Raw genomic sequence first — 26,265 nt, forward strand, 5'->3', positions numbered from 1 at the left:
GTGAGTCAGCCCGGACATGTCCACCACACCGCCCCCCGGCCCCGCCACGGTCACGGCGGCCCCTTCCTCCTCCTCCTCATCGCCGTTGGTCTTCCGGTAGAGCCCGCCGATGCAGTGCCGCAGCCGGTGCTTCTCCTGGAGCAGCCGCTGGAGCCGCTCGATGGACAGGGCCTCCACGCGCGCGATGACCGTGTCGAAGCGGTACATGCGGTCCAGCATGAAGGCGCACTTGGAGCAGGCGAACTCCCCCCTGCCGTCCCGGGTCAGCTCGCGGCCCACGGCGTGGGACAGCAGCACCTGCAGGTTGAGCTTGGAGGCCGGGTGGAAGATCCACCGCCGCTGGTTCCCGCAGAGTTCCCGCGCGCAGATACGACAAGCCTCCTTCATCTTGAGGTCGAGCATTCCACAGGCAGAGGGGGGGGGGGGGGGGGGGGGGGGCTGCGGTGATGATGAGGAGAGGGGGACGTTTCTGGTGCTGAACGACCGTCAGAATATCCGCCTTGCACGCACTTCAGCGCACTGACTTGTCCAGCGACCCCACAGACGACCTCATCTTCATCGTGGTTATGTCATCAGAAGGAGGCGTAAAGCTCAAGCAGCATTGATTATTCATGAAAGGCAATAGGAGCAATGTGCTCTCCTCTCCGGCCATAATAACAGAGGCTCCATGTCTCAAATGAATAATGTTGGGAATGCTGGCAGCCTAGATGCTGCAAATAAGATTTGGTTTGAAAATATGACATATAATCTCTTCTTGAGGTAGACAACGTCAATATTAAATAAATAACCTCTATTTATATTTTAAGAAAAAAATATATATATGTATTTGTAGTATAGCTATATGATCTGAAACGATTACTGAGCTGCAAACGCCAATGTCATTTGGGACATATTCATGTCCCAAATATGATCGAGGATTGACGGTAAATGTCAATGAGAGATGACAGACATCATCGTCACCACTCCTGATCTTCAAGGTGCGACGTCAATATTCTTGCACAATAAATAACGGTTCCAAAAAGAAATTGCAATCTAATGTCAAGTCATCCAGATTTCATCAGGTCATTCATTCATATCTATCTCATGATGATCGGTATATATTCCTTATTCTCTCGTCACCGAGCGAAAACGTGCGTTTTCAATTCAAACACACACGCACACGTTCCTCTGCATCACTTGGCTGTCATGGGAGCCGACCGGAGACTCTCAGGTTGTCACTGCCGCCGGTGAGCGCTGCTGCTCGGCTGCCGTGACTCCGTCTACACGCACTCACTCACACGCACCGCGAGCAGCAGCAGCACGCTGCATCACGAGGAAGAAGTCCTCTGAATGTTCCGTCATGTTCTTCGGTGTTTTTAAAAATGACTTGTGGAATCCTTCATTCATCCCAGTCAGAACGGCAGAGAGGCGTTCATTTGTATCGTAGTGCTGCTGGAGCTGTCTCTGTCTGACCAGCACACAGACGAGACCAGTGTTGCCAGATTGTGAGAGAGAAACAAGCAACCAGGTCTATGAAAAACAGCCAAAAAGAAGCGACTGTAGTAGCATTAGCACTTAAACCTATTCAGCTATTTGAAAATAGCAGATCTACAAGCTCACATTTTCATAGAGAGATTTTGGGGGGGAAAAGTGAACATTTTGGAATATTTCAAATCCACACAAATCTTGTATGGTCATGGTGGCCCCTGGTATAAATTATTTTCAGATGGGGGTCTGCAGTCAAATACATATTAATATGGGGGTCCACTCGTTGCCATGAAAATGTTCGAGAAACACTGGTTTAAACAACATTTAAGTAACAAGCCCAAATAAGCAACTACACTACACCACAACCACTTTTTACACTTTTTCTACACTACTCGTTTATATGATGTTTTTGCATAGTATTGTATATCTGTCTGCTATTAAATGTTTCGATTAATTGAGTACAAAGGACCCCAATGGAAACAAGCCATAGCCATTTCTTGGGTTTCAAATCTTACCAGACCTTGTATTGAACTGTACTTTCCTATGCTTTTTTTTTGCAAACTGCTAATTAAGCATCCAATCAATCAATATTCAACCCGCAACAACCAATATTTACAAGCAACTTTACAGAAAATAAGCCCAAAGTCGCTTATAATAAGCGGACCTGGCAACACTGCAGATGAGACCTGCAACGGCAGACCGCACCATTCACAGACACAGGGGAGGGGGGTGGTTGGAACGGTGCGGCGCATTCTTCTTTATGCGTCTCGTTCCGTAATAAATCAAGTCGCTTTCTCTTTGTTAATCATTGTTTATTTTAACTTTGAGGCAGAGAAAATAGCTGCAAACCGCGCTGTCGTCAGCATGTCCGCAGAAGAACAAAGTGTGACCCCCCCCGGGGGGACGGTGCTACTTCTCTCTGCCCGGTCTACTAGTACTAAGCTCCATACGCATCAGTGAACAGGTGAAATGCTACTTACTACCATACTACACAGTGTGTAGTGTGTGTACTACGTAGTGTGTGTACTACACTACACAGTGTGTACTACTGTAGTGTACACAGTAGCATACGCAGTGGTGGAAGAAGTACTCATGTTTTACTTAAGTAAAAGTATCAATACCGCATTGTAGAAATACTCTTTTAAAGTACAGTAAAAGTACAGTAATGTTGTTGAAAGTACTCTTCATGAAGAATGCCCCATTTTCACAAGTTTTCAAAAATAACTAGTAGTAACTAAAGTTTTCAAATAATTGTAGTGGAGTAAAAGTACAATATTTGCCTTTGAGATGTAGTGGAGTAGAAGTATAAGTACAGAAAATTGGAAATACTCCAGTAATGTAAAAAGAATATCTCAAAATGTAACTTAAGTACAGTACTTGAGTAAATGTACTTACTTTCCACCACTGAACATTACATTAGTGACGCTCTGAATAATGTACATGAACTGAAACGCGTTAAATTGGATGGTTGAACGAACACAATCCAAAAGGAATATTCGAGGACCAGGATATTTGCAAATTATGATTCTATTATTATTCTGAAAGGAATAATAAATTCCATAGAACAACGTTTACACCTCAATATTTACAACTCTAACTGAACACTTCACATGGAAACAGGAATTGTTAGTGTCAGATCATGCATGGATGATGTTCTCATGTGCTCTCATGCAAACAGATATAGCTTTCTTTGTGTCTCTCTCTCTCTCTCTGTCCATCAGTTTACTTACACACACACACACACTCACTCACTCACACACACACACACACGAACGTGCGCACGCACGCATGTACATACGTGTGCACACACACGCACACGCACACGCACACACACACACACACACACACACACACACACACATTTTTTTTCCTTTATGGAAATATGATCTATCCTAATACTTCCATCCAAAAATATAAGTGTCCTGTTGTTTAGTTTCTATCTACAGTGCCAGGGTTGCCTGGTGACTCAGCCAGTTAATTCACAGACCATATGCTGCTAGTCAGAGCGAGGATCCGGGTTCGAATCCGACCCCTATCTGGTTTCACGCCTCCCCACTCTTTCTCTATCCTTGGTTTCCCATTTCTCTACATTGACCTATCTGAAATAAAACATTAAAATGCCAAAGATAAATCCATCCACAATGCCAAAATAAAAGCTTGTGAATGTATGCAATAATGATGCAATGCAATAATCATAATTCAATCATAATTTATCAGGCTACTACGCATTGAACAACTTAAACCCTAGGCCTATATTTCCCTATTATGGGGGCGTTCCACGAAAATAGCCGATCTCCAAGCTAACAACGCGTTGCGAGACTCGCAAAAAAATGTGACCAAAGAGATTTGGTGCAGACTGGGAAAAAGGGAGCGGACCTAGTGTAGAGCCCTGGGGGATGCCGGTCAATGAGGTATACAGTCTTTAAGAGGTTAAAATACGAAGTGCTGCTAATACTCTCTGTTGCTATGCAACATTTTCTTACACAGAAGTAGGACAAATCGATTCCTATCCTATTCTATTCTCTATTCTATTGTCTGTATAAGATGGTACAGGTGCCCGGCTGCATCTGAGAGATTACGTAGCTATTGGTGCGTTATCAGACAAAGAGGCCACATGATCCACAGGGGATGGAGGAGATAGAGGGAGGGTCCAGCCTTCTGCCTCCTCCACAGATCAGCATAACGGGGCAATAAAACTGGTTACCAAGGTAACACATGCATGCCCCCACTGGCAAGGCAAGGAGATAGGGCAGCTCTACACTGTAAAAATCATGCATGTTACAGTAATTTAACTTAACCCTAAGGGTCCATTTGGTTCCATTTGTACCCCCTATGAGCTGTAGGAGTTTACTGTATACTGATGGAATGGCAATTGCTTAGGCCTAAAACTGTTGCTGGACGCGGGGTATCGCAGATGGAAGCCATTTTTGACACGGTTAACATGAGAATGAACTGGACTGATATATATATATTTTATTCTTTGTCATATTGGTAGCAAAGATTTACAAAACCCCACTCCCAACTCACCAGGCTGAAACATGTTAGCCTGATGTAGCATAAATTTAAAGAAATTAGATGATGATATTAGATGAGAAATACTTTATTAACCCATTGAGACCTGAAGCCGATTCTACATGTCTCCTAAATCTCAACAGTTTTCTGAAAAACGTATGTTTCTATATCAGTGGTGCTCAATCTTTTTCATGTCAAGGACCCCCAAAATTATATGTATTTGGCCACGGACCCCCATCAAAATATTTTGTTCCAGGGACCCCCAGAAGCAAAGATTTGAGTTGTTCGCGTTAAAAATATATATATTCAAAGATTTGCACACATTTTCACGATTTTTCAAAAATAGCAGATCTACAAGCTCATAGCGCGGCACTCGGTGCCGCGCTATGAGCTTGTATATCTGCTATTTTTGAATAGCCCAAAGTGTAAAATAATGCTTTTTAGCTCAAATCTAAAAATGACACAGTTCCAGGTCTTAATGGGTTAATCCACGAATAAAGAGAAATGTGCATCTGAGCTCACGTTTGTGTCATATCTTTTTGACACAAGTACTGCTATTTGAATTTACAGTACTTTAGTGGTTTTGTTGTATACGCACGGTCAAATCTACCGTGTTAATTTAACTGCAATAATGTTTTTTATTATGCATCAGCATGGGACTGCGAGGTGATGAGCTGTATCAGTGATTTGAGTGTATGAGTCAAACACAGACCTCCCCTATCATGCATACATACTTTCATGCATTTTTACTGGTTTAAGTTGGTCTCCATGGTAAACACAGATTGTATATGTCTGAGTGCATACACACAGATGGTCACGTTCTCACACCGTGACTGAGATAATGTGACCACAAAACGCCCCAGGCGGAACCGCTGTCTTCATGGAAAGCATCTTTAATGAGCCTGACCCCTTGCACTCAGAGCGTGTATGTTGGCTTGGCATGTCTGCTAAATCACCGGCTAATTTGATCTCGGAATTAGCATCCTCATGAGGATCGATGTGCGTCGATGTGATGTTTGAACCATTTGATTAAAGTGAGCTGCATTGGACGTGTGATAATGTTGGCTGTCAACCTGATGTCCCTATCTTGGGCATGTCATTATACGTGAAAATGTTAAAAAATGTAAACAAATCCACAATTTTCACCCATTTTCATAAAGAATTCTCAAAAGAAAACAACTGCGCCGCGATGTGACACATTGCGAACTTATAGATCAGGTATTTTCGCTATTCGCCATACAATGAAGTACAGTAAAAAAGAAAAAAAGGACAAAATAGTATATCACCTGACATACTACTACTACTACTACTTCTACAAACATGAGTACAAATCAGGCAGTTGACAGTCCATAGATTTTTTCCAGATAAAAATAGCAACGTTGGGTTGACAGTCCATTGATGTTTTTCAGATAAAAATAGCAACATTAGGCATTCCTCCGGTCATCAGATCCATAACATTATTTTCTCATTATTTCATAATTTGTCAGCATGTCTCCCCTCCCCCATCTCCCTCTCTCTCCAGACTTAAGATGTATCTTAACAGTAATGCCTGTGGTGTCTGGGGAACCAATTAAGAGCTCTCCTAGCGGGTGTCTGTCTGAGACAACAGAACTTGATATCCAATATCAGGGTCTCTGAGCACTCAAAAGGTCATCTCAACCCATCGACCAGCCAGATGAAACCAGACCCTCTAACACGCTATCCCAACACAAGCGGCTGCACGCAGTGGAAGCTGTAACCACCGTGAGAACGTAGGCCGCACGCACACACACACACACACACGCACGTACACACTCATGCAGGCCATAAATGCACATTGCATAGTACAATGCTATATTTGTCAGATTTTATCAGAAAAAAACAAATTTAGTCGCATCATTATGATTATTCAAAACACATTAAAATACAATGCCTGTCAAAACTACAGCCTACATAAGGCATATTTTATAGAACAAATAGGTGTTACACATTAACACTTTCAGTCACGTGTTTCCCTTGATGATACAGTATGTAGCTCAGCTGAGCGTTAGCAATGAGCAGTGTCATGCGCGCGCGCACACACACACACACACACACACACACACACACACACACACACACACACACACACACACACACACACACACACACACACACACACACACACACACACACACACACACACACACACACACACACACACACACACACACAGTGTGAAATCTGACCACGGGGCCTCCCTGGCAACGGCATTTTGCATCCCCGCTCAGACAGAGCTGATTTGCAAGTTAAAATGAAAACTCAAATTTCGAACCTCAACTCGACAACAACATTCAGCAACAAATATCCCTGAAACAAAATCAGTGAGGCGTTGAGGCCACAGCCAAATGCCAAGACCCATGCAGGGCTGTTCAGAGCCAGATGGATGGACTGGGGCTAAAACAGACAGACACATTGATCAAGCTAAATATGGTGGTAATGACTATTGATTAGTCAAACCAGTGAAGTGCAATGATTCACCAAATATCCTGGTTGAAGTCACTGGTGTCAGACTAATGGGCCATCTCCATTTGTTCCATTTAACTGAAGAGAACATTCTCCCCTGTGGGGAATCAATCTAGCTAGCAACAAGGGAATAAATAATGATGTTTGGGCACTTTAGTTGGCTCAGTGTGCATACTGTAGCCTACACGGTACATTTTCTCTGTGTGACGTGTACATTTTCCATTTGGAAAAGTGGAACAACGTGAGTCACTTTCAACCTGGCATCGCTATTTCGGACAATATGTCATTATAGGTGAAAATGTTTTCTAACATTTTCCAAAACAAGCACACCATGTACTGCGATACTGTGCTGTGCAACGTGGTGTGAGCTTAATAGATCATATATTTCCGTATAGGGATTAAGTGTTTAAATACAATAGCATTGTGTAATGTTGTGCCAGGTGCGGATCGTTAGTGAGAGAAGACTCATACAAGCGCCACCATATAATTTGTATATGAGACTGTAATAACTCAGTTACTCTTTATTTAGGCCACTGGTTTGAATAATTCCATGGACATGAGTACAACTCATTCTGTTACTGTAAACACTAACAAAATGACAAAATATGACATTTGTGATGGAGGGTTTGGGCCCAGTAACTCACTCACCCACGGCTAAATATTTACTGGTCAGATTATTGAACAATTAATTATTGATTTAGCTTTTGGTAAGAGAAATTGTCTGGTCTGCATTTATCGTTTGTGCAACAACAACCAATAATTCACCATATATCTTCATGAGGTGTCATTACACAGCAATGACAATATTGATGGCCCTTTAATGTAAAAGGTGACCCATATTTTCAGCAAACCATGGTCCTCTCTACACGGTGCTTTCCAGAACATGTGTTGCCTCTCCATAGTAGGGAGTCATATACTGTTCTGCACAAAACAACATGCTCTCATTGCAGCGACACAACACTGACCCTCACTGGTCAAACTCTGCAATAACATCCTTAGGTGTCTTCATAATTTCATTAAAAAATGAATACATTTTCCATTCACTTTTCTCATGAAAATGTTCATGAAATGCGACATCCACATCTTTGAGGGGCAGAATACTAACAATATTACTAATACTAATACTACTACTACTACTGCTACTAATAATAATAATAATATCGAAAATGATCCCTACCTGCATCTCCTGTTCAATGCGTAGTCTCTCTCGACCCAGCTCCTCCTGGTAGAACTGTGAACACACAACCAGGGAACAATGTATGCATTTAGTAGATGCGCTGCGCTGCGAGGCGTTGTGAGCAAAGATTTGAGTTAAAATGTTTTCTTTCAAAGATTTGCACACATTTTCATGATTTTTCAAAAAAAAATAGCAGATCTACAAGCTCATAGCATGGCACTCGGTGCCACGCTATGAGCTTGTATATCTACTATTTTTCTATTCAAATGTACACTGTCAGAGTTACCAAGGGATGAATTAACACAGAGAATTGTACTGCATATTTGCGTTCATGTGTGTATTCATGGATTTACGTGTATTCGTGGCATGCACACAGTAAGTGCACGCATGTGTTGCAGCAGGTACTTCTCGTCCCAGTGCCCTACATGAATAGCCCTTGAAACAGAGCTGTGGAATGTCACATCCTCTGGTCTCAGGGGCCTCTCTCTCTCTCTCTCTCTCTCTCTCTCTCTCTCTCTCTAGGACAGTCATTGCGTCACTACGTACCGCATGGAAGCTCCCCAATACTGTTAACAAACTTCTAAACTAATTTGACCTACTGGCACTGGCAGCATGCACAAAGCAGGTTTCACTCTGGGCCGCAGTGTGGCGGTCCAGGCACCCTAGGCTGCAATGCCAGCCTGACAGCGTGTCGCGGGTTCGAACCCCAATCCTGACGACCTTTGCTGCGTGTCACCCCCCATTTCCTGTCAGTCTACTGTCATATCATTAAAGGACAACTTTGTTTTTTTACAACCAAGGTTTATGTTTTAGATTGTAATTAAAAGTAAATAAAAGATGAGTGTTGAATCTTTTTAATTTACTGCTTTCTCTTAGCAATTTTTGCAATATTTTTTACAGTGGGCGGGGGCATTCTGTCCAGTGGCTGAATATGTCTTTTCTTTTACACAATAACCCGGCGTTTACTTTATTATTATTTACAGTAGCTCTTCTAGCCCCCAATAACTCACATTTGGCCATCAAAGATCACAGGACCTTTTTTATTGTGTAAAAAAGGCATATTTAGCCACCGGACAGAATGCCCCCGCCCACTGTAAAAAATATCGAGAAAATTGCCAAAACTAAAAAAGCAGTAAATGAAAAAAAAATAACACTGATCTTTTATTTACTTTAATTACAAGCTAAAATATAAACCTTGGTTGTAAAAACAAAGTTGTCCTTTAAAGGCATAAAATCCCAAAAACAAATCTTTAAAAAAAGTTTCACTAATTGGACCGATGGTTAGTGAGATTAGCCCCTTACACTCAGACAGACACACACTTCATATCGTAAATATGACGTTTTGCCAAAATCTTGCTTTTTAATCATCCATGTCCGTCGTTTACTTTTGACAAGCGTCAAGATGGCTTCAACAGAAATCTGATTTACTCAAAGTTACTTCAAAGTAAGAATCTCTTTCATTTTCACTATTGGAAACTTGTAATATGATTAGTCAACACATAGGATTTATTTTAAGTTAAGAAATTAACAGGCAAACCCCCCCCCCCCAAAAAAAAACGACTGCTCCAATAAAATAACCTCGAATCGTCATGTTCCCACCTTGCCCGTGCATTAACCCGTCATTGCATACACACACAGACCCTCTTCTAGATGGCACGGCCCCTACCGTGCCATGTTGTGAATTAGCACAACACAATGGCAAGGCAGTCACACTGATTTAATGACAAACGCCTCACATTTTGTGGACATTTGACTGCGTGTACCGACAGCCAGCCTACCTCCACATCTTTGTCCTTCTGCAGTAGAGATGAAGACAGGTCCTCCAGCTGTCCCTCCAGCTCGCCCACTCTCTGGGTGAGACAGTTCTTCTCTCCACTCAGTTCTGTGATCAGAGCGTCCTTGGAGCAAAGCTCTTCGGTCAGCTCCTCAATCAGCCTACAAATGAAAACACATGACAGGCACAGAGGTCAGGGTTAAGGTCACAGGGATGTCGACTGACAAGTACAGGTTAGCGTAAATACAAATCCTTGGGTCCCTATTCTGGGGGCGAACACCCAAAAATAGCCAATATGCAAGCTTTACAACTCATCGCGATGCGAGCTTTGTGAGGTTGTGTCTAGATCGGCTACTTTCGGGGAAGAGATTTGGTGTTTTGCAAGAACAAAGGAGCAGAACAAGTATAGAGCAGGGGTCTTCAACGTTTTCAGGCCAAGGACCCCCTAGCTGAGAGAGAGATGAAGCAGGGACCCCCTCTATATTGTATAAAAAATGTGTTTCAGATGTAACTGTTTTTGTTTACTTGGTCTGCTCTTTTTTCCCTCTACACCAAACACCTCTTTGCTTGTAGATCTGCTATGTTTTGGCTAAAGTTCTCCTCAGAAAAGGGATGCTAGGGTTCGAGTGGTTAAGGTAAAAAAAAAAATCACATCACACAAAGATTTGGCGGACCCCCTGTAGTAACTCTGAGGACCCCCTAGGGGTCCCGGACCCCCTGTTGAAGACCCCTGCTCTAGAGACCTGTTAAGGACCCCTGGTAGTCCCTGATCCCCATTTTGAAAAGCATGTTTTGCTACACCACCAGTCACAGATTTTGTCAGTCTTTCTATAATGTTTTTGTTTCGTTATTCTAACGTTGTTGTACCTGTCTTTGTTGGTGGTGGGTGGAGGGAGGGCAGCGAGGGGTTTATCGTCCTCTGGGATGTCTTCCATGGGCGTGTCAAGAGAGAGCAGGGAGGCATGGGAGTGTGAGCCAGCCAGGGAGGCCATCCGCTCAGCCTCGCACCTCGCTAGCTGGGCCTCCTGCAGCACAAATGGGAACACACACATTTTGACTGTCAGTGGTGGACAAAGTTTCTCAACAGCCTCAGTACTTGAGGCAAAGCATAGATACTCCTACAGTATATATGTGAATCAAGTACAACTGAAAGTCGCTCAGTCAAATTTGTACTCAAGTTAAAGTACTAGAGTACTTGCTTAAAAAATGATAATATGCATCGCTTTATTGAAATTGTCCAAATTGTTTTAAAAAATAGTGAAAACAGCAAACTTGCTTGTAGATCTGCGATTTTCACTATTTCTTAAATAGGGTTTACGTGGTTAACTTGTGGTTAATGATGTTGTTCCCGGGTATCCCTGAGAGAGAGACATTTAGAGTAGAGCGGGTGCACCCACCTCCTGCAGGAGCTGTATCTTGTTCTCGAGGACCTCCTGCATGTGGTCGATCTCCTGCTGTCTCTCCTCACAGCGCCTCTGCAGCTCCAACTCATTGTGATTGGTCAAGCTCTCTGCTGTCGTGCTGTCAGGAAGAAACCATTGATTGATAAGTCATCATTGTAAAATTTAGGCTTAACCAATTAAATCCTCTTATACTTAACAAACAAAACGGAGTTGCAACTGTTCGTGGCTATTTTTTTGTCTACACCAAATCTCATCTTTTTTTTTTGCTTTTGTTTAAGGTTAAAGCTCTATATTCAGATAGTGATCAATTCTCAATCTTCTTTTTCATCACTTACAGTGTAAAATTGGTATCCTGACCTGATAATGTATTTTCTGTTTACTAAAAGAGCTGGAGAGACAGGGAGAACCCCTGTTACTGAACAAACACTTACTCTATAGCAATGATTACTATTAGACCATTTAACACTTATTTTAGCCGAAGAACATCAAGCATCACTTTGAATGGGCTGCACGTTAGCGTCTTAAAAATCAGTTTGCACGTGATCAAGTGTACACACACGCACAATCACACATGCATGCTCACACATTTTATGACATGTTCTATAATGAGCGAAGTGGTGGTCAAATGTGTTGGGGACGTGACTAATGGCAGTGATGTCACCGGCCTGCTGCCTATAGTGTTCATCGGACACACAACACCACACACTTATAGCTCAACAGACACGCCCTCAGTGTAGCTTTTTAGTGGGTTCATTCAGAGGTTTCAGCAACAACCTTACTGGCATATACACACATGTAGTCAATCTCTTGTTTGGGACGACTGGGACTTAGTTTTTTTTATTGTTTTTCTTTTTCGAGAACACGCTTCAAATTTCACAAATGCATAAAATATGAATACCTTTATCTCCCATTACTAGAGTCTAAAAAAAGCCTAATTTAATACTCCTTGAAGATCAGTTCCTGCAGTCGCTGTTGTGTGATATAAATTAAGCATAAATTAAAGCTGCAGCACAGAGCTTATTTTAATGAATTACAATGTGTTTGAACCAATCTGTACGATAGGGTATGTTAACCCTTTAATACCTGGAAAGCATCTGTGTCACTTTAAACTTCTTTGGCTATTCAAAAATAGCAGATATACAAGCTCATAGCGCGGCACCGAGTGCCGCGCTATGAGCTTGAAGATCTGCTATTTTTGAAAAATCTTGAAAACATGTTTTTTTTAGATTTTTTTTCAAAAAACTGTTAGGATTTAGAAATCATTTTTAAGAATTGCCTCAGATCTTAATGGGTTAATACAATATAACTAGTACATGGGTGCAGTGGTTGGAGGTGGTGCAGAGCCAGCTCGGGTCCAGACAGTTTACGTCTGGAGGGTTTAAAAGTGGTTAAGCTTAACACGAGCTATTCTCTCACCCTTCTAAAACACACACCACTCCTACAATGAGCATCTGTTTGCATCACTTTGCTCAGTTCCCAAAAAAACATCTTAGCCCAGAATGTATACGCTCCCAGAATGGTACACACGAGCGCCGCCACTCTGCCGCCGGCCGGTCCGCGTTCAAACCCCTCTCCGCGTACATTTTTAACTTCTGTTCTGCTGCATGGCACGGTCGCTGGCAGCTCAAATAACCGGGATGTATTTTGAAAGCAGACTGAGTTAACCCTTTAAGACCTGAAGCCGATTCCACACGTCTCCTAAATCCAAACAGTTTTGTGAAAAACCTATGTTTCTATATCAGTGGTGCTCAATCTTTTTCATGTCAAGGACCCCCACAATTATATGTATATGGCCGCCGACTCCCATCTCAAAATATGTTGTTCCAGGGACCCCCCAGATGCAAAGATTTGAGTCAAAAATGTTCGCTTGAAAAAATATATATTCAAAGATTTACACACATTTTCACGATTTCTCAAAAATAGCAGATCTACAAGCTCATAGCGCGGCACTCGGTGCCGCGCTATGAGCTTGTAGATCTGCTATTTTTGAATGGCCAAAGTGTAAAATAATGTTTTTTTAGCTCAAATCCAAAAATGACACAGATGCTTCTCCCGATCCTAAAGGGTTAATGCTACCGGCTAGCTGTCTGTGTGTCCTCATCATCCAGCTGACCGGTGGCCCTAGAGGTGACGCCAAGGAATGTGGAATGTCTCACTTGTGGCCAAGGTCAAGGCTCCTTCCATTCTACGATGTATATCTAAGATGTCTATGTTTAGAGCAAAGCAATTATCAATTCCTTCTTCGGCTTATGTAAAAGATGGGTGAATAACTGTGACAAATATTTCAATCATCCTGAGGCTCTCATACAAGCAGGCATGTGGCACTTTACAGTAATCTGTGGCAGAATAAGCACTACTGGGTCATTTCACAATCATAGTATTGGATTGTAATTAGTAATGCATTAATGAATCAGCACTTTAATGCTGCAGTATAGCCGGTAAAGGTGGGTCTGTTTTGTGCCGCTTGGTAGCTTAACCTAGCCTGACACTCAGCCTGAATTTTCATTTCGTTTCACTCCATTATTCAGTCTGAAAGCCCTCTCAATGCAGCCGGTTGCTGAGATGGGGGCGTGGCCAAAGTTTTTTTTTTCAAAGACTCTTTGGCGATTGGTTCATACTGGATTATCCCGATCCCGATTCGTCGTACAGATTTTCAACCGAGGCTGAGACCTCCTATGAGAGTCACCAGACCAGAATCGCCTGAACATATTCTTTTAATGGGCGTGGCTAGCGATTCACGGGCTGGAGCCAGGCTAAGCTTAACCTATAATAACACAATACAATGCATCTGTTAATGTATGTTTTGTATTAATAATCTAAATCACTAGTACATTAAAATAGTCAAATACATGTAGTGGAGGACAAAGTATATTTGCCTCTGAGATGTAGTGGAGTAGAAGTATAAAGAGTAAAAAATACTGGAAATAAGTCAAATAAAAACTACCTAAAAAGTTTAACTTCAGCACAGTACTTGAGTAAATGTACGTTCCACCACTGAGACCATAATATCCTTTGTATCCTCTGGTATCAAAACCAGATTTCCAAAGCAATGCTTATTGGTTTAGCACAAAAGGTACTTGCATCAGTCTCTGTTTACTGGTAAATATATTGATCAGATCAATAGGGAATGTGAACACGTTCTCTTCCTATATAAGTGATAATGCCACGACATAGGGATACAATGAGGATCTTGTTTTACTGTATATTCACATTATCATCAAGACAGTGGTTCTCAAAGTTGGGTCCGAGACACCCAATGGTCCTTGGGAGGGTTCCAGCGGATTCCCAGCAAAATCAGTTAATATACCATAAAAATCAGGTTAATCACTTGTCTTAAACCATATATACATCAGCTATTTGAAAATAGCATTCAATTTGAAAATAATCTGGATCGATCAGCACCAAATCGGACAGCACCAAATCTTGTATGGGGCATTGGGGGGTCCATGGCACAAAATGATGTATTTTAGGAAGGGTCCTTGGCCAAACTGCTATACATTTTGGGGTCCTTGACATGGAAAAGGTTTGAGAACCACTGTCATAAGATGTGTGCTGTGAGTGACGGTCAATCAGTCAAAGGTCAGTTTCAGATCATGGGGCAGAGCGGTCTCAGGGTCTGAAGTTGGAGGTATTGGCTTTCCTTTCCCTGCTCATGTAGGCCTGCTAACATATCAGCATATCAGCAGTGTCCTTTTGGCTCTGGTCAGCGGAGTGAAACGCTGTACTGTGTGCGTGTGCGTGTGTGTGTGCGTGCGTGCGTGCGTGCGTGCGTGCGTGCGTGCGTGCGTGTGTGTGTGCGCGTGCGTGCGAGTGTGTGGCGTGCATCCATGCTTAATCTACTGTATGTCTGTGAACTATACAGTATGTTCCTCCACAGATACAGTGAACTGTAAGAAGATATCTGCTGCACGCATGTTCCCATTAGTGTGAATCCTGTCTGCTTCATGTCAATAAGCGGTTGCATTCACAGGATGTGCCTTTGCGTGCGTGCGCGTGTGCGTGTGCGTGTGTGTGTGTGTGCATGAATGCATGCGTGCTTGCGTGCGTGCCTGCCTGCCTGCCATCTCCACCTGCTGCTGCTGTATGAAACATGATCTAATTGAGAGATGAGGTGTTACCACCGCCGCTATCGTGGCGAGAGAGAGAGAGAGAGAGGGGAGAATCTGAGGAGAATTGGCACAGTAAGTCCTCGCCAGCTTTGGCGCACGCACGCACAACCACCCACACACCTGCCACAAGATGTTCTAGCAGTCTGGGATATAGAGGACTTAGGCAATCAGAGGCTTGTTATGCCGTTTGTATGGGCCATCAAAGCAGGACAAATAGTGTGCTTGGCTGTTTAAACCTGACTAAATCACGTGGACGAATAGTGTTCCTGCATGCCAGCACCGTGCGTCATGTATTCATCATAATAGTCTATATGCCTCTGGAAAACATTTGGATAATTGGATCACGCTGTATGGCTGGTCATAAAGAGCTTGTCAATAAGGGCAAGAGGAACACTGTAACTATTTTACTGTACAGGCATGGCTGACTGATTGTATGGAACAGGATTCACTGTATTATGCAGGCTGAATTCTGCTTTGAGACAGACATTAATCTTCCTGTGGTGTTCTGATGCCATTTGGGACAGGAGTTGGTTCTGACCAAATCATGAATGAATGACTGGAAGAATCCTCACATTCATTCAAGATACCAAAATGCCAAAGTAATAAATGACATTGTTGTAGATGTAGAACTTACAGGGCTTTGTCCAGATGCTGCTGTTTCTCTTGGAGCTCCTGCTTCAAGCTCTCTACTTCCACCTTCAGCTCAATGTTCTGAAACACAAAGAGCAGAATATTACTATCAACTCATCAATCAATCCATCGTTCAAAATGTATCCATTCATTAATTAATTAATCAATCAATCAATCAATCAATCAATCAATCAATCAATCAATCACTCACTCACCCACCTATTCACTCAATCAGTTGGTCAATCAAATCAATGTTGCCTATGATTGCTTTTCTCTGCCCACTCCTTCACGTTAATCTTTTAAATATACTTTAGTACAGTGGTTATCACTCAACTTTTTTTATTTCAAGGAGAATGAATGCAATAGGCCACAGGCTCCCATAGCTCTGAGAGTGTACAAATGGGTCCAATTGGTTCCTAACTATCAACCATTTAACTGAACTTGAACCCATTCAAGGACCCCTGGGGGTCCCAGACGCCACTTTGGAAACCACTGCTTTAGTATATGAATTACATTCCTATAAATAATCTTTAAAAAAAACAGGGTGACCCACATATAAACCAGTTCTTCATCTTAGTGCCGAGGAGATTGATATTTTATAAGTCTACAGTCTGAAAAAATTTGTCACGCTAGCGACATGCTGCACCCACTAAATTAGCACCCTTCTTCTAATTCATTCACATCTGTTGGGTCAGGTCATAAATCTGTATTTAAATAGGTATTGACTCATGCAAAAAATCTGAATCATACATGATATTACTGATATTACATAACATAGAAGTTATTATTATTAAATAATTGGACAGTTGGGGGTCATATTTGTTGTGCAAGTAGTGCCCACAAACTCCAATCATTTGGTAAAGGTTTTATGTCTCTACCATTACCATTTCATGAGAATGAATTAGTTCATTTTAATATTTAAAAATAAAACAAATATTTAATTGTACACTCATATATACACATACACACAGAGTCAAGCTCTGAGTCCTGATGTCTGAGAATATACTAAACGAGGGTCCAAAAAGTAGCTGGACACGCAATCCGTGCATGTGAAAGCGGATCACTCTAATGCCGCGTTGCATGCACTAAATTCTCACCCCCTCCACCAAGAGAGCTGCACCTGACAGGCACTGCACCTGCACCGGCCTGCAGTATCCATGTCTCAACCTCTGGTTTCTATTCCCCTTTGCCTTTACAATACACCTGTTTTTATCCATCTATCATTTGCTCTGTCCTCTTAAGCTTCTCTCCTCATAGTCATTACTGAGCATATTGTTTGTTCCATCGCTCCATTGCTCTCTGCTCTATCTGATCACTTGCAAATAACAGGGTCCATATGGTGCATTCACTCACTCGCTCGCTCACTCACTCACTCAGAGATGTGTCACATTGAAACTTTGCATTCAAATATATTATTTAAAGAAACTTAAAAAAGAAAAAATACTTTTCCTGTTAAAAAGAAAATACTTGTACATATAACACATGTAAGTAAGGAACGTTTAAAATGTTTAAAGGGACTACACCATGAATTTTAACTTTTTCTTCTTTTTTGTGTGTTTTTGGTCTCCCCTACCTCTCTTCTATCCCCAAAAATACCCCAGTTTGAACACTCAGGCTTTCACAGCAAATCTGGGGTTTTCTGTAAATTGGTCTCAAAACAGGCCAAACTGATTTGGTCCCTGACGTGACGTCTTTAGGCTCAAACCTTTTGAAACACGTTTGAGGGACATAAACAATATGATATTAAATATTATTTTTATTTTTTAAATTCATGGTGTAGTCCCTTTAATATACTGACTGACTGACTGACTCACTGTATTGGAGTAAAAAGTACTTTCCACCACTTTTCCCTCTACTCTTGGAAGAGCAGCCATCGGCTAACAGAGATCCTAATATAGTCAAGTCAAAGTCAAGTCCCTAACATGCATGTGTTTTGGTGAGGGAGGAACCCGGAGCACATGAAGGAGACCCACGTGTCAACTCCACACAGAAAGACCCCAGTCGGGTTTGAACCCCGGAGTGATTGATTTGATTTGATTTGATTTATTAGACAGTATTAACCCAACACAACGACAAGCGCACACGGGTTGAAACAGTCGAGGATAACACGATAAAGTCCTGGACGTGGTACTCCTCACGAAGGCTTCTTGCTGTGAGGAAACAGTGCTGAACCACTGAGTCACACAGTGTGTGCTGCTGTGTGTCAGGCTGGGTGTTGTGTATCACCAGTCGGGTACATTTCTGTGTACTGTCATGGCGGAGTATATTTAGAGCTGGGGAATGCAGCTCATCCTCAGGGCCAAAGGCTAAACTCCACACTTTGTTTACACTATACCTGCTCTCCCACTGGCCTAGCTGCAGTGCTGGGAAGTAACTAAGTATAGATTTACTCAAGTACTGTACTGAAGTAAAGTTTTGAAGTACTTTTTACTTTACTTCTACTCCACTACATCTTAGAGGCAAGTATTGTACTTTTTACTCCACTACAATTAGGCAATAAAAAACAAAATATTAAACCGATTTAGTTACACGTTACTTTGCAGATTACAAAACATACATGAACCAATTTGGCTTATAAACTTTGCTAATATCCTTTGTGCATTTGAAAATAGCATATCTACAAGCTCACAACACATTGCATCATGACACGTTTCTGTAGATCTGCTATTTTTGACACATTTTAAAAACGTACAAACAAAAAAACAAAATGCATAATGAGTACTTTTACTTTTGATACTTTAGGTATATTCTGATGCCAACATTGTTGTACTTTTACTCAAATAAAATTCTGAATACAGGACTTTTACTTGTAAGAGTATTTCTACATCGTGTTATTTATACTTTTACTGAAGGAAAACGTCAGACTATGTCTTTCCACCACTGCCACTTTAGCCTGGCATGGGGCAGTGCACAGGGTGGCCCCCAGGGGTCCTGTTGGGGCCCATTAAAGGCTTTTATATTGGATGAGGGGACACAGGGATTAAGAACGGTGAGAATGATAGGGATCATTCTTTCCAGACTGACCTTAAAGTCCAGGGAGAGGACAGTTTATCCGTCCATCTGTCTGTTGAACAGATAGCATGGCTTCACTGGTTTTATCACCTTTATTACTGTAGCTTGTCTCACAGTGAATTGTCATCAGTCCCTCAGCCAATGGCTATCATTCTTTAAAGCATTGGTTCTCAAAGTGGGGTCCCTGGACCCCCAGGGGTCCTTGGGGGTGTTCCAGCCAGGGGGTCCTCAGCAAAATGTATTAATATAGTTTTTCACTTTAACCTTTTATACTTTGGTATTCAAAAATAGCAAATATACAAGTTCATAGCGCTGAGCTTGTAGATCTGCTATTTTTGAAAAATCGTTAAAATGTGTGCAAACCTTTGAATATATATATATTTTTAAAGCGAAAATTTGAACCTCAAATCTTTGGGTCCCTGGAACAAAATATTTTGAGATGACAGAGAAGAGATCCAGTAGAACTAAGACAAGTCATTTATGTTTGGTTGCGCTCGGGTGTTGCGCTCTGAAAGATCTACAAGCTCACAACACGCGAAACGTTGAGAGCTAGTAGTCCGGCTATTTTCAGCATGCAACCAATTGTAAAAACAGGCATTACGACGCCATCAAGGCACCGCCAAAATACATTTGTGTCGACAAAATCAACTGTAGATTTAGTCGACTAAAATCTTATCATAATTAGTTGACTAAAACTAGACTAAAAGTAAAACGTTTCAGATGACAAAAATATGACTAAAACAAAATGACATTGTATTCAAAAGACTATGACTAAAACTAAATCAAAATGTGCTGTTCAAAATCAACACTGGCCAAGCAGCACTGTCTGTTCTTGGCACTCACAGTGACCTGGGGGGCTGCACGTGCAGCGCTGCACACAGTCCGTGTGCCCTATCATTATCATTGCATTGCATTACATTGCATACTGTACATTTTCCAGACGGGCACGTTGCCAAGGGCTTCTCTACAAACACGTGGGGCGGCAGACAGTGGCTCAAGAGGTATGGTCCAGGCAGGAACTGACACCGATTCCCCTATAACGTGATTGTTGCCTCATGCCATCAGACTGTGAACGGGTGAATGAATGTAAAGCGCTTGGGATAAAGGCGCTAAAAAGACATGCGGAAACATTGTGACAATGCCTTATTTTAGGTATTATCAGGCCTGGGTTTTCTCTGAAAAAGAGGTGCACAACACACGGCTTATGTACATGTAAGTGATGAAGTAATGCATCTAAAAGGCTTAATTTATACATAGTTGCACGCCACTGGCACGCATGTATAAATCAGGCTTATAACTTGCACAATATGCTATATCCGTCATATGTCGCATATGACCGGATCACGTCCTCGACACAGACCGATGCGTAATAATAAATACCCTAATGATGAATAATGTACGTTGCACTTTAGAGCAACATCTATGGTGAGAGCGTGAGCGACCACTTGGCTGTTTTCCCGTTCCAAAGCAGCTCTCTATATAGCAAAGCCATCCCAGTGCACCTGCTATTTATGCCCTGGTGGCTTCTGTGCCCACAGCAACAGCTCCTCTTTTAACCTGACCAGCAATGAGAGGCAGGAGAGGGGCTGATATGACAGGGTTGGACATGAGCCATGAGTGGTGCCAAGAACATCCACCTCGCACGCACCTCAAAACATACACACGTATGTACATTTGTATGTATGTGTGGTGGAAGGAGAAGTAGCAATACTTAATGTAGTAATACCACAATGTAGAAATACTCTGTTACAAGTAGAAGGCCTATTCAAAATGTTGCTTGAGTAAAAGTACAAAAGTATTGACATATACAGTATAGGCTACTTACATTACCAAAGTAAAAGTACTCAGGTTTTTCCAAATTTGACAAACTTTTTCGAAAACAGCCTACTCTACAAGCTCGACTCATTTCGAACAGCTGAAGTATGTAAAATAGGGCTTTTGTAATAATAATCTCAATCTGCAAAGTAACTATTAACTGCACTGTAAAATAATTGTAGTGGAGTCAAAAGTACAATAGTTGCCTCTGAGATGCAGTGGAGTAGAAGTATACTGTAAGTATTGGAAAAATGGAAATACTCAAGTAAAGTAAAAGTATCTCAAAATTGTGCTTAAGTAAAGGTACTTAGGTACTATCCACCATCACTGGTACATGCATACATGCATGTACTGTATGCGTGTGTGTGTGTGTGTGTGTGTGTGTGTGTGTGTGTGTGTGTGTGTGTGTGTGTGTGTGTGTGTGTGTGTGTGTGTGTGTGTGTGTGTGTGTGTGTGTGTGTGTGTGTGTGTGTGTGTGTGCGTGCGTGCGTGCGTGCGTGCGTGCGTGCGTGCGTGCGTGCGTGCGTGCGTGCGTGCGTGTGTACGGTATGTATAAACCACTACACCGATCAGTGTCAGATTTCTAGTGCACGCTGCCAATAGGTCAAGGAAGTCAAGACAAGATGGGAGTCGTATTCAAACCTGGGTCCTCACTTTCACCAGGAGCACATGCTCTGTGCATTTACTGACTGTGCCACCAGGCACCCATTCAAAGCTGGGATGGCCACTGATGATGTTCAGCTAAGACAAAATGACCCCCAATCATATTGATCATCTGATTGATTATATATCAGTCAGCATTGACACACATTCACTCTGAATTCTACAAACTGATAATCAGCACTGTTATTCTGATTCAGGCAAAATCCCATACACACACAGTACATTTTCACCCTCTCAGAGTCAAATGAACGCTTGATGTACACATGGGATATATCACCTCTTGAATCAAGACATGCTACAGGCGTACATGCTACATGCTACAGGCGTAGAAACACCCATGTTGGATCGTGTAGAGTTCAGACTACAGACTGTGATTCACGTGTCAGCGTAGGGAGAAGTAGGACACCCTCACATGAACACAGGTGATAAATAAATCAGTGCACTCAACTTGGCTCTATAAATAGAACGGTGTCTCTCAGGCTTCAGTTCTCAGCAGCATTACTAAGTGAGCAGAACAAACACAACACAGCTGCTGTTTATTGTGTCACACTGACATGCCCTGGGTTGGGGGGGGCAGTATCGCTGGTATTCTGCCCTATAACGCAGTGACAGTGAGCCACTGAGGTATGTAGATTAAAGGGGAAAGTTTACTTAAATCCCATGTTTTCAGTGTGATTAGAATCTAATCTGAAATTAAAACGTTTGAGAACCAACTTGGTTCTCAAACCTTTTAATTTCAAAGGGCCCCCATAACTCTGAGAGTGTACAGATGGAACCAAATGGACCGTTATGGGTCCATTTGTACACTCTGATCAGAGTTACAGACCTGTAAGGATCCATTTGGAAACCCCTCAAGGAACCCTGAGGGTCCCTGCACGGACCCACTTTGAGAACCACTGGATTAGATCGATAATATAGCGTGGCAAGAACTACCCTATATTTTCTGTGTATTTCTCCACAAAATGACGTCAAACGTGTCGTTTTCATGACCGGTGTCACTGTCTGGTTTTATCACCTTTATTACTGTAGCTTGGCTCTGTGAATTGTTGTCACTCCCTTGTCCAATGGCGCTCATTCTCAAAGTTTTTAGCTTGAGTTCAAGCCACACAATAGTATTGATCTCACATCTAAACAATGGGAAGTAGGTTGAAAAATCAGCAACGTTTTCCTTTAAGTCTGCTGGATAATGTGACGCAGTCTCCATTGTAAAGGTTATTAAAGCAATTAAGTTTGAACGTGCAGGGTGACACACAAGGATTAATTGTCTCTTGTTTCCATACATCCATAATATGACAGGATCAGTTTACTTGATCACTGCTGGTATGTGGTAATCTTGTAAGATTACCACATACGTGATAAGTGATATGGATCAGATGGCTATTTTGTTTGCACACACAGTCACACACACACACACACACACACACACACACACACACACACACACACACACACACACACACACACACACACACACACACACACACACACACACACACACACACACACACACACACACACACACACACACACAGTGGTCTTCAATTGATAAGAGCTCTTTTCCGACTATGGCTGGCTTAAGCAAACACTCAACAGCGGCCCAACAGGGTCACCTTAGCCTGGATGCACACGTACACACAACAAATACAGACAGACGGACAGACAGACAGACAGACGGGCCGATGGACAGAACAGCTGTCTAGAGATCATGTTTGTTACAGTGAGGCATCACAGAGATCACTATGATGCTATCAACTCAATGTTATCCTATTATGGATCAAGGAATACGTGCTCAGGCTCAGAGAACGCAAAGCAGTGACGATGACAAATACTTTCCAGGAAGGGACACCACACACGAACAGAAACATGTGTGTGTGCGGGCGTGCACACAGCATCTCTCTTACTATCCTAAGGGATATTTCACAAAATATCATAATAATATAATATCATATACATTTGGGTAATTTTCTCGTCTACTCTGGCTTTTGTGAGCCCCCCAGACAGATTCAGCATTCAGATATTTGATATTCATTTTATCAGACACGCCCCTTTCCTATACAAACCCATTATAACTTCGAACTCCATTTCTAACATGTTAGATTCATCAAAAACATCCTGATCTTTGTGGGGATGTCAAAAGCAATTATTCATAAAAAAAATTACAATTGTATTTACCCTGCTCGCCCCACTTTAGGCCTTAACCAACCTTGGAATCACCATTACAACTATTCCTGAACCCGATCTTAACTTCAAAATCCCTGTCCTATAACCTTAACCCCTAACCCTCACCCCCACCCTAAACCTAACCACTAAATGTCTCATCCTATTAATAACCCTAAAACTCTTTTAGGGGGGTCCTAGCCATAAAAATGACCCTTTCTCTCAAAGGGACCGGAGAAAGGTGAGCAAAGAAGAGCAGGTTAAACAGTGACGTGCCTATCTATCTAAAACATGGAACAATGATGGGTCACATCATGTCTCTATATCTGTCATATTGTCTGTTAACTGAGTCAACAGTACAATCAGCTGCTCTCACCTCGGCCACTGATATGAACTGTGAGGGACAATCCCACACATAATCACATCCATTAACAACATAATCAATGGGTTTCACTCACACACACACTCCTATCAACCCTGTGGAATGTAAACCTATTGGCAGTGGTGGAAGACGAACTCAAATGTTTTACGGCATGGCTCCTCGGAGGCGAGACGTCTAGATTAGAAGAGGGTCTGTGTGTGTGTGTGTGTGTGTGTATGTGTGTGTGTGTGTGTGTGTGTGTGTGTGTGTGTGTGTGTGTGTGTGTGTGTGTGTGTGTGTGTGTGTGTGTGTGTGTGTGTGTGTGTGTGTGTGTGTGTGTGTGTGTGTGTGTGTGTGTGTGTGTGCATACGTGCGTACGTACATACATACATACATACATACATGCGCGCGTGCGTGTGCGTGTGTGTGTGTGTGTGTGAGTGCATGCAGGCCTGTAGGTCGGCTACGAACAGATTTGGTGTTGGGGAATAACATGTGCACCTAGTATAGAGTCCTGGGGGGGGGGGGGGGGGGGGCACTACATTCAAATGTTTACTTGAGTAAAAGCACAAAATTATTGGCTTCAATATATACTTATAGTACCAAACATAAAAGTGCTCATTATACAGAATGGTCCATTTCACAATCATATTATTGGATGTATTAGTTATGCATTAATGTGTTCATCACTTTAATGTTGCAGCTGGTAAATGTGGGGCTGATTTCAATTACTTCATATGCTGCTGGATAGATTAAGCTATAATAATACATCATCGTTCATCACTGAATGTATGTGTCGTATTAATAATCTAAATATGCAAAGGAAAAGATAGATGTAGTTGGGTTAAAAGTACAATATTTGCCTCTGAGATGCAGTGGAGAATGAATAAAGCATCAAAATTGCACTTAAGAACAGTTCATGTGTAAATGTACTTAGTTACTTTCCACCACTGCTCCTTGGATTCCCTAATGCTTAATTCATCGTATCAACAGTATCGCAGGACAAAAGTTGCAGATATACAAGCTCCCGCAGGTCGCATCGCGACCTGTTGAGCGCTTGTAGATCGGCTATTTTGAGCACGCGACACCGTCGCACGACTATAAGTATGACTCAGGCTCCAGTGTCACTCACCGTGCGGTAGACATCCTCGCTGCTCTCATCGTACTTCTGCTGGATCCTCTCCTCCAGGAAGTAGATGCGGAGCTTGAGGCTGAAGTTCTCCTTCTTCAGGTCATTGAGGTGCTGTGACAGAGTGCGGTAACCGTTAGACATATCCTCCGCTTTAGACATGATGTCCTGCATCCTGCACACGCTTTGACATATACAGGTCGTATATGTCAAATACTGTAGGTCGTCACAAAAATCGCCCGCGGTCGCCTTTTAAATCCGACCTGTCCGTATTTACTATGATGATGAGGCGACGCGGGATCCCGTTAAAAGGACAGCACGGCTAGCCGTGCTGTCGACGTGTCCTGTGGTTTGTCAAGAGTCCGGTAACCGTTAGACATGTTATGTCCTTCTTGGTGACACCACCATAATAACGTCACCTCACCAAGTCTTTTACTGCAAGAAGAAAGAAATCAACGGCAGAAACAAAGCCACAAAAAAAATTCACAAGGCGGCGTCCTAAGAGGGACAGTAGAAAATCAATCACAATCAGTCACACACACACTCACTCAATCACACACACACACACAAACACACACACACACACACACAATCTAAAGCTAACACACACACATAGGTGTATGGGGGCCACTAGCGGTGCAGAGCGCTAACTCTGCGGCCCGGGCGGTCAGAGGTGCAGCCATGTCGGCTCCATGGTGGGTTCTGGTGAGCCGGAGGGGACGCGACTGCTGCTTATTTTACTGAGGGAGACATCCCAAGAATCCCAGACAGCCAGGGGACATGGAGGGAGGGAGGGAGGGAGGGGGGGATGCTGGGACACCGAGGAAGGGGGGTGGGGGGGGGGGGGGGGCAGACTCTGGACTCACAGGCACTTGTGATATGAAAGGAGATCTCACCCCCCTGGGCCATGAGGGAGAGAGGGGGGGGGGGGGGGGGGGGGGGGGGGGGGGGAGGCAGGAACATGCAGGGCCACTGGAGGGGACGGACGGGGGAGAGAGAGAGAGGTGACAAATTTGACTCATCCTGTGTTAATTTACCTCTGAGGGGGTAATGTCACATTTGTACCCTCTCA

The 26,265-nt window shown here is 42.7% G+C and overlaps 2 protein-coding genes across 4 annotated transcripts in view; both read right to left on the reverse strand.

Annotated features, from left to right (window-relative positions):
- LOC311045973 (uncharacterized protein) overlaps window positions 1-402 on the reverse strand; it is a gene marked incomplete at both ends in the record, with an annotated part of 1,459 nt that extends 1,057 nt beyond the window's left edge. The window contains one exon of the mRNA XM_084058044.1: window positions 1-402. This exon is cut by the window's left edge and continues 954 nt beyond it. Within this exon, the coding sequence (XP_083914170.1) occupies window positions 1-402 (402 nt within the window).
- Window positions 1-25,882, reverse strand: part of LOC311046380 (myomegalin) — an 84,254-nt gene extending 58,372 nt beyond the window's left edge. For all 3 annotated transcript variants that reach the window (XM_084058643.1, XM_084058642.1, XM_084058641.1), the window contains exons 1-6: window positions 25,197-25,882; window positions 16,061-16,137; window positions 11,312-11,435; window positions 10,782-10,939; window positions 9,919-10,075; window positions 8,141-8,194 (exon numbers count right to left, since the gene is read on the reverse strand). In XM_084058643.1, the coding sequence (XP_083914769.1) occupies window positions 8,141-8,194; window positions 9,919-10,075; window positions 10,782-10,939; window positions 11,312-11,435; window positions 16,061-16,137; window positions 25,197-25,367 (741 nt within the window). In that variant the 5' untranslated portion in view covers window positions 25,368-25,882. The remainder of the gene's footprint in view (window positions 1-8,140; window positions 8,195-9,918; window positions 10,076-10,781; window positions 10,940-11,311; window positions 11,436-16,060; window positions 16,138-25,196) is intronic.
- Window positions 25,883-26,265: the final 383 nt, after the last annotated feature.

The sequence above is a fragment of the Gymnoscopelus microlampas genome, assembly GCF_963454915.1.
Source record: "Gymnoscopelus microlampas genome assembly, chromosome: 5".
In the NCBI taxonomy this organism is placed as follows: domain Eukaryota; kingdom Metazoa; phylum Chordata; class Actinopteri; order Myctophiformes; family Myctophidae; genus Gymnoscopelus; species Gymnoscopelus microlampas.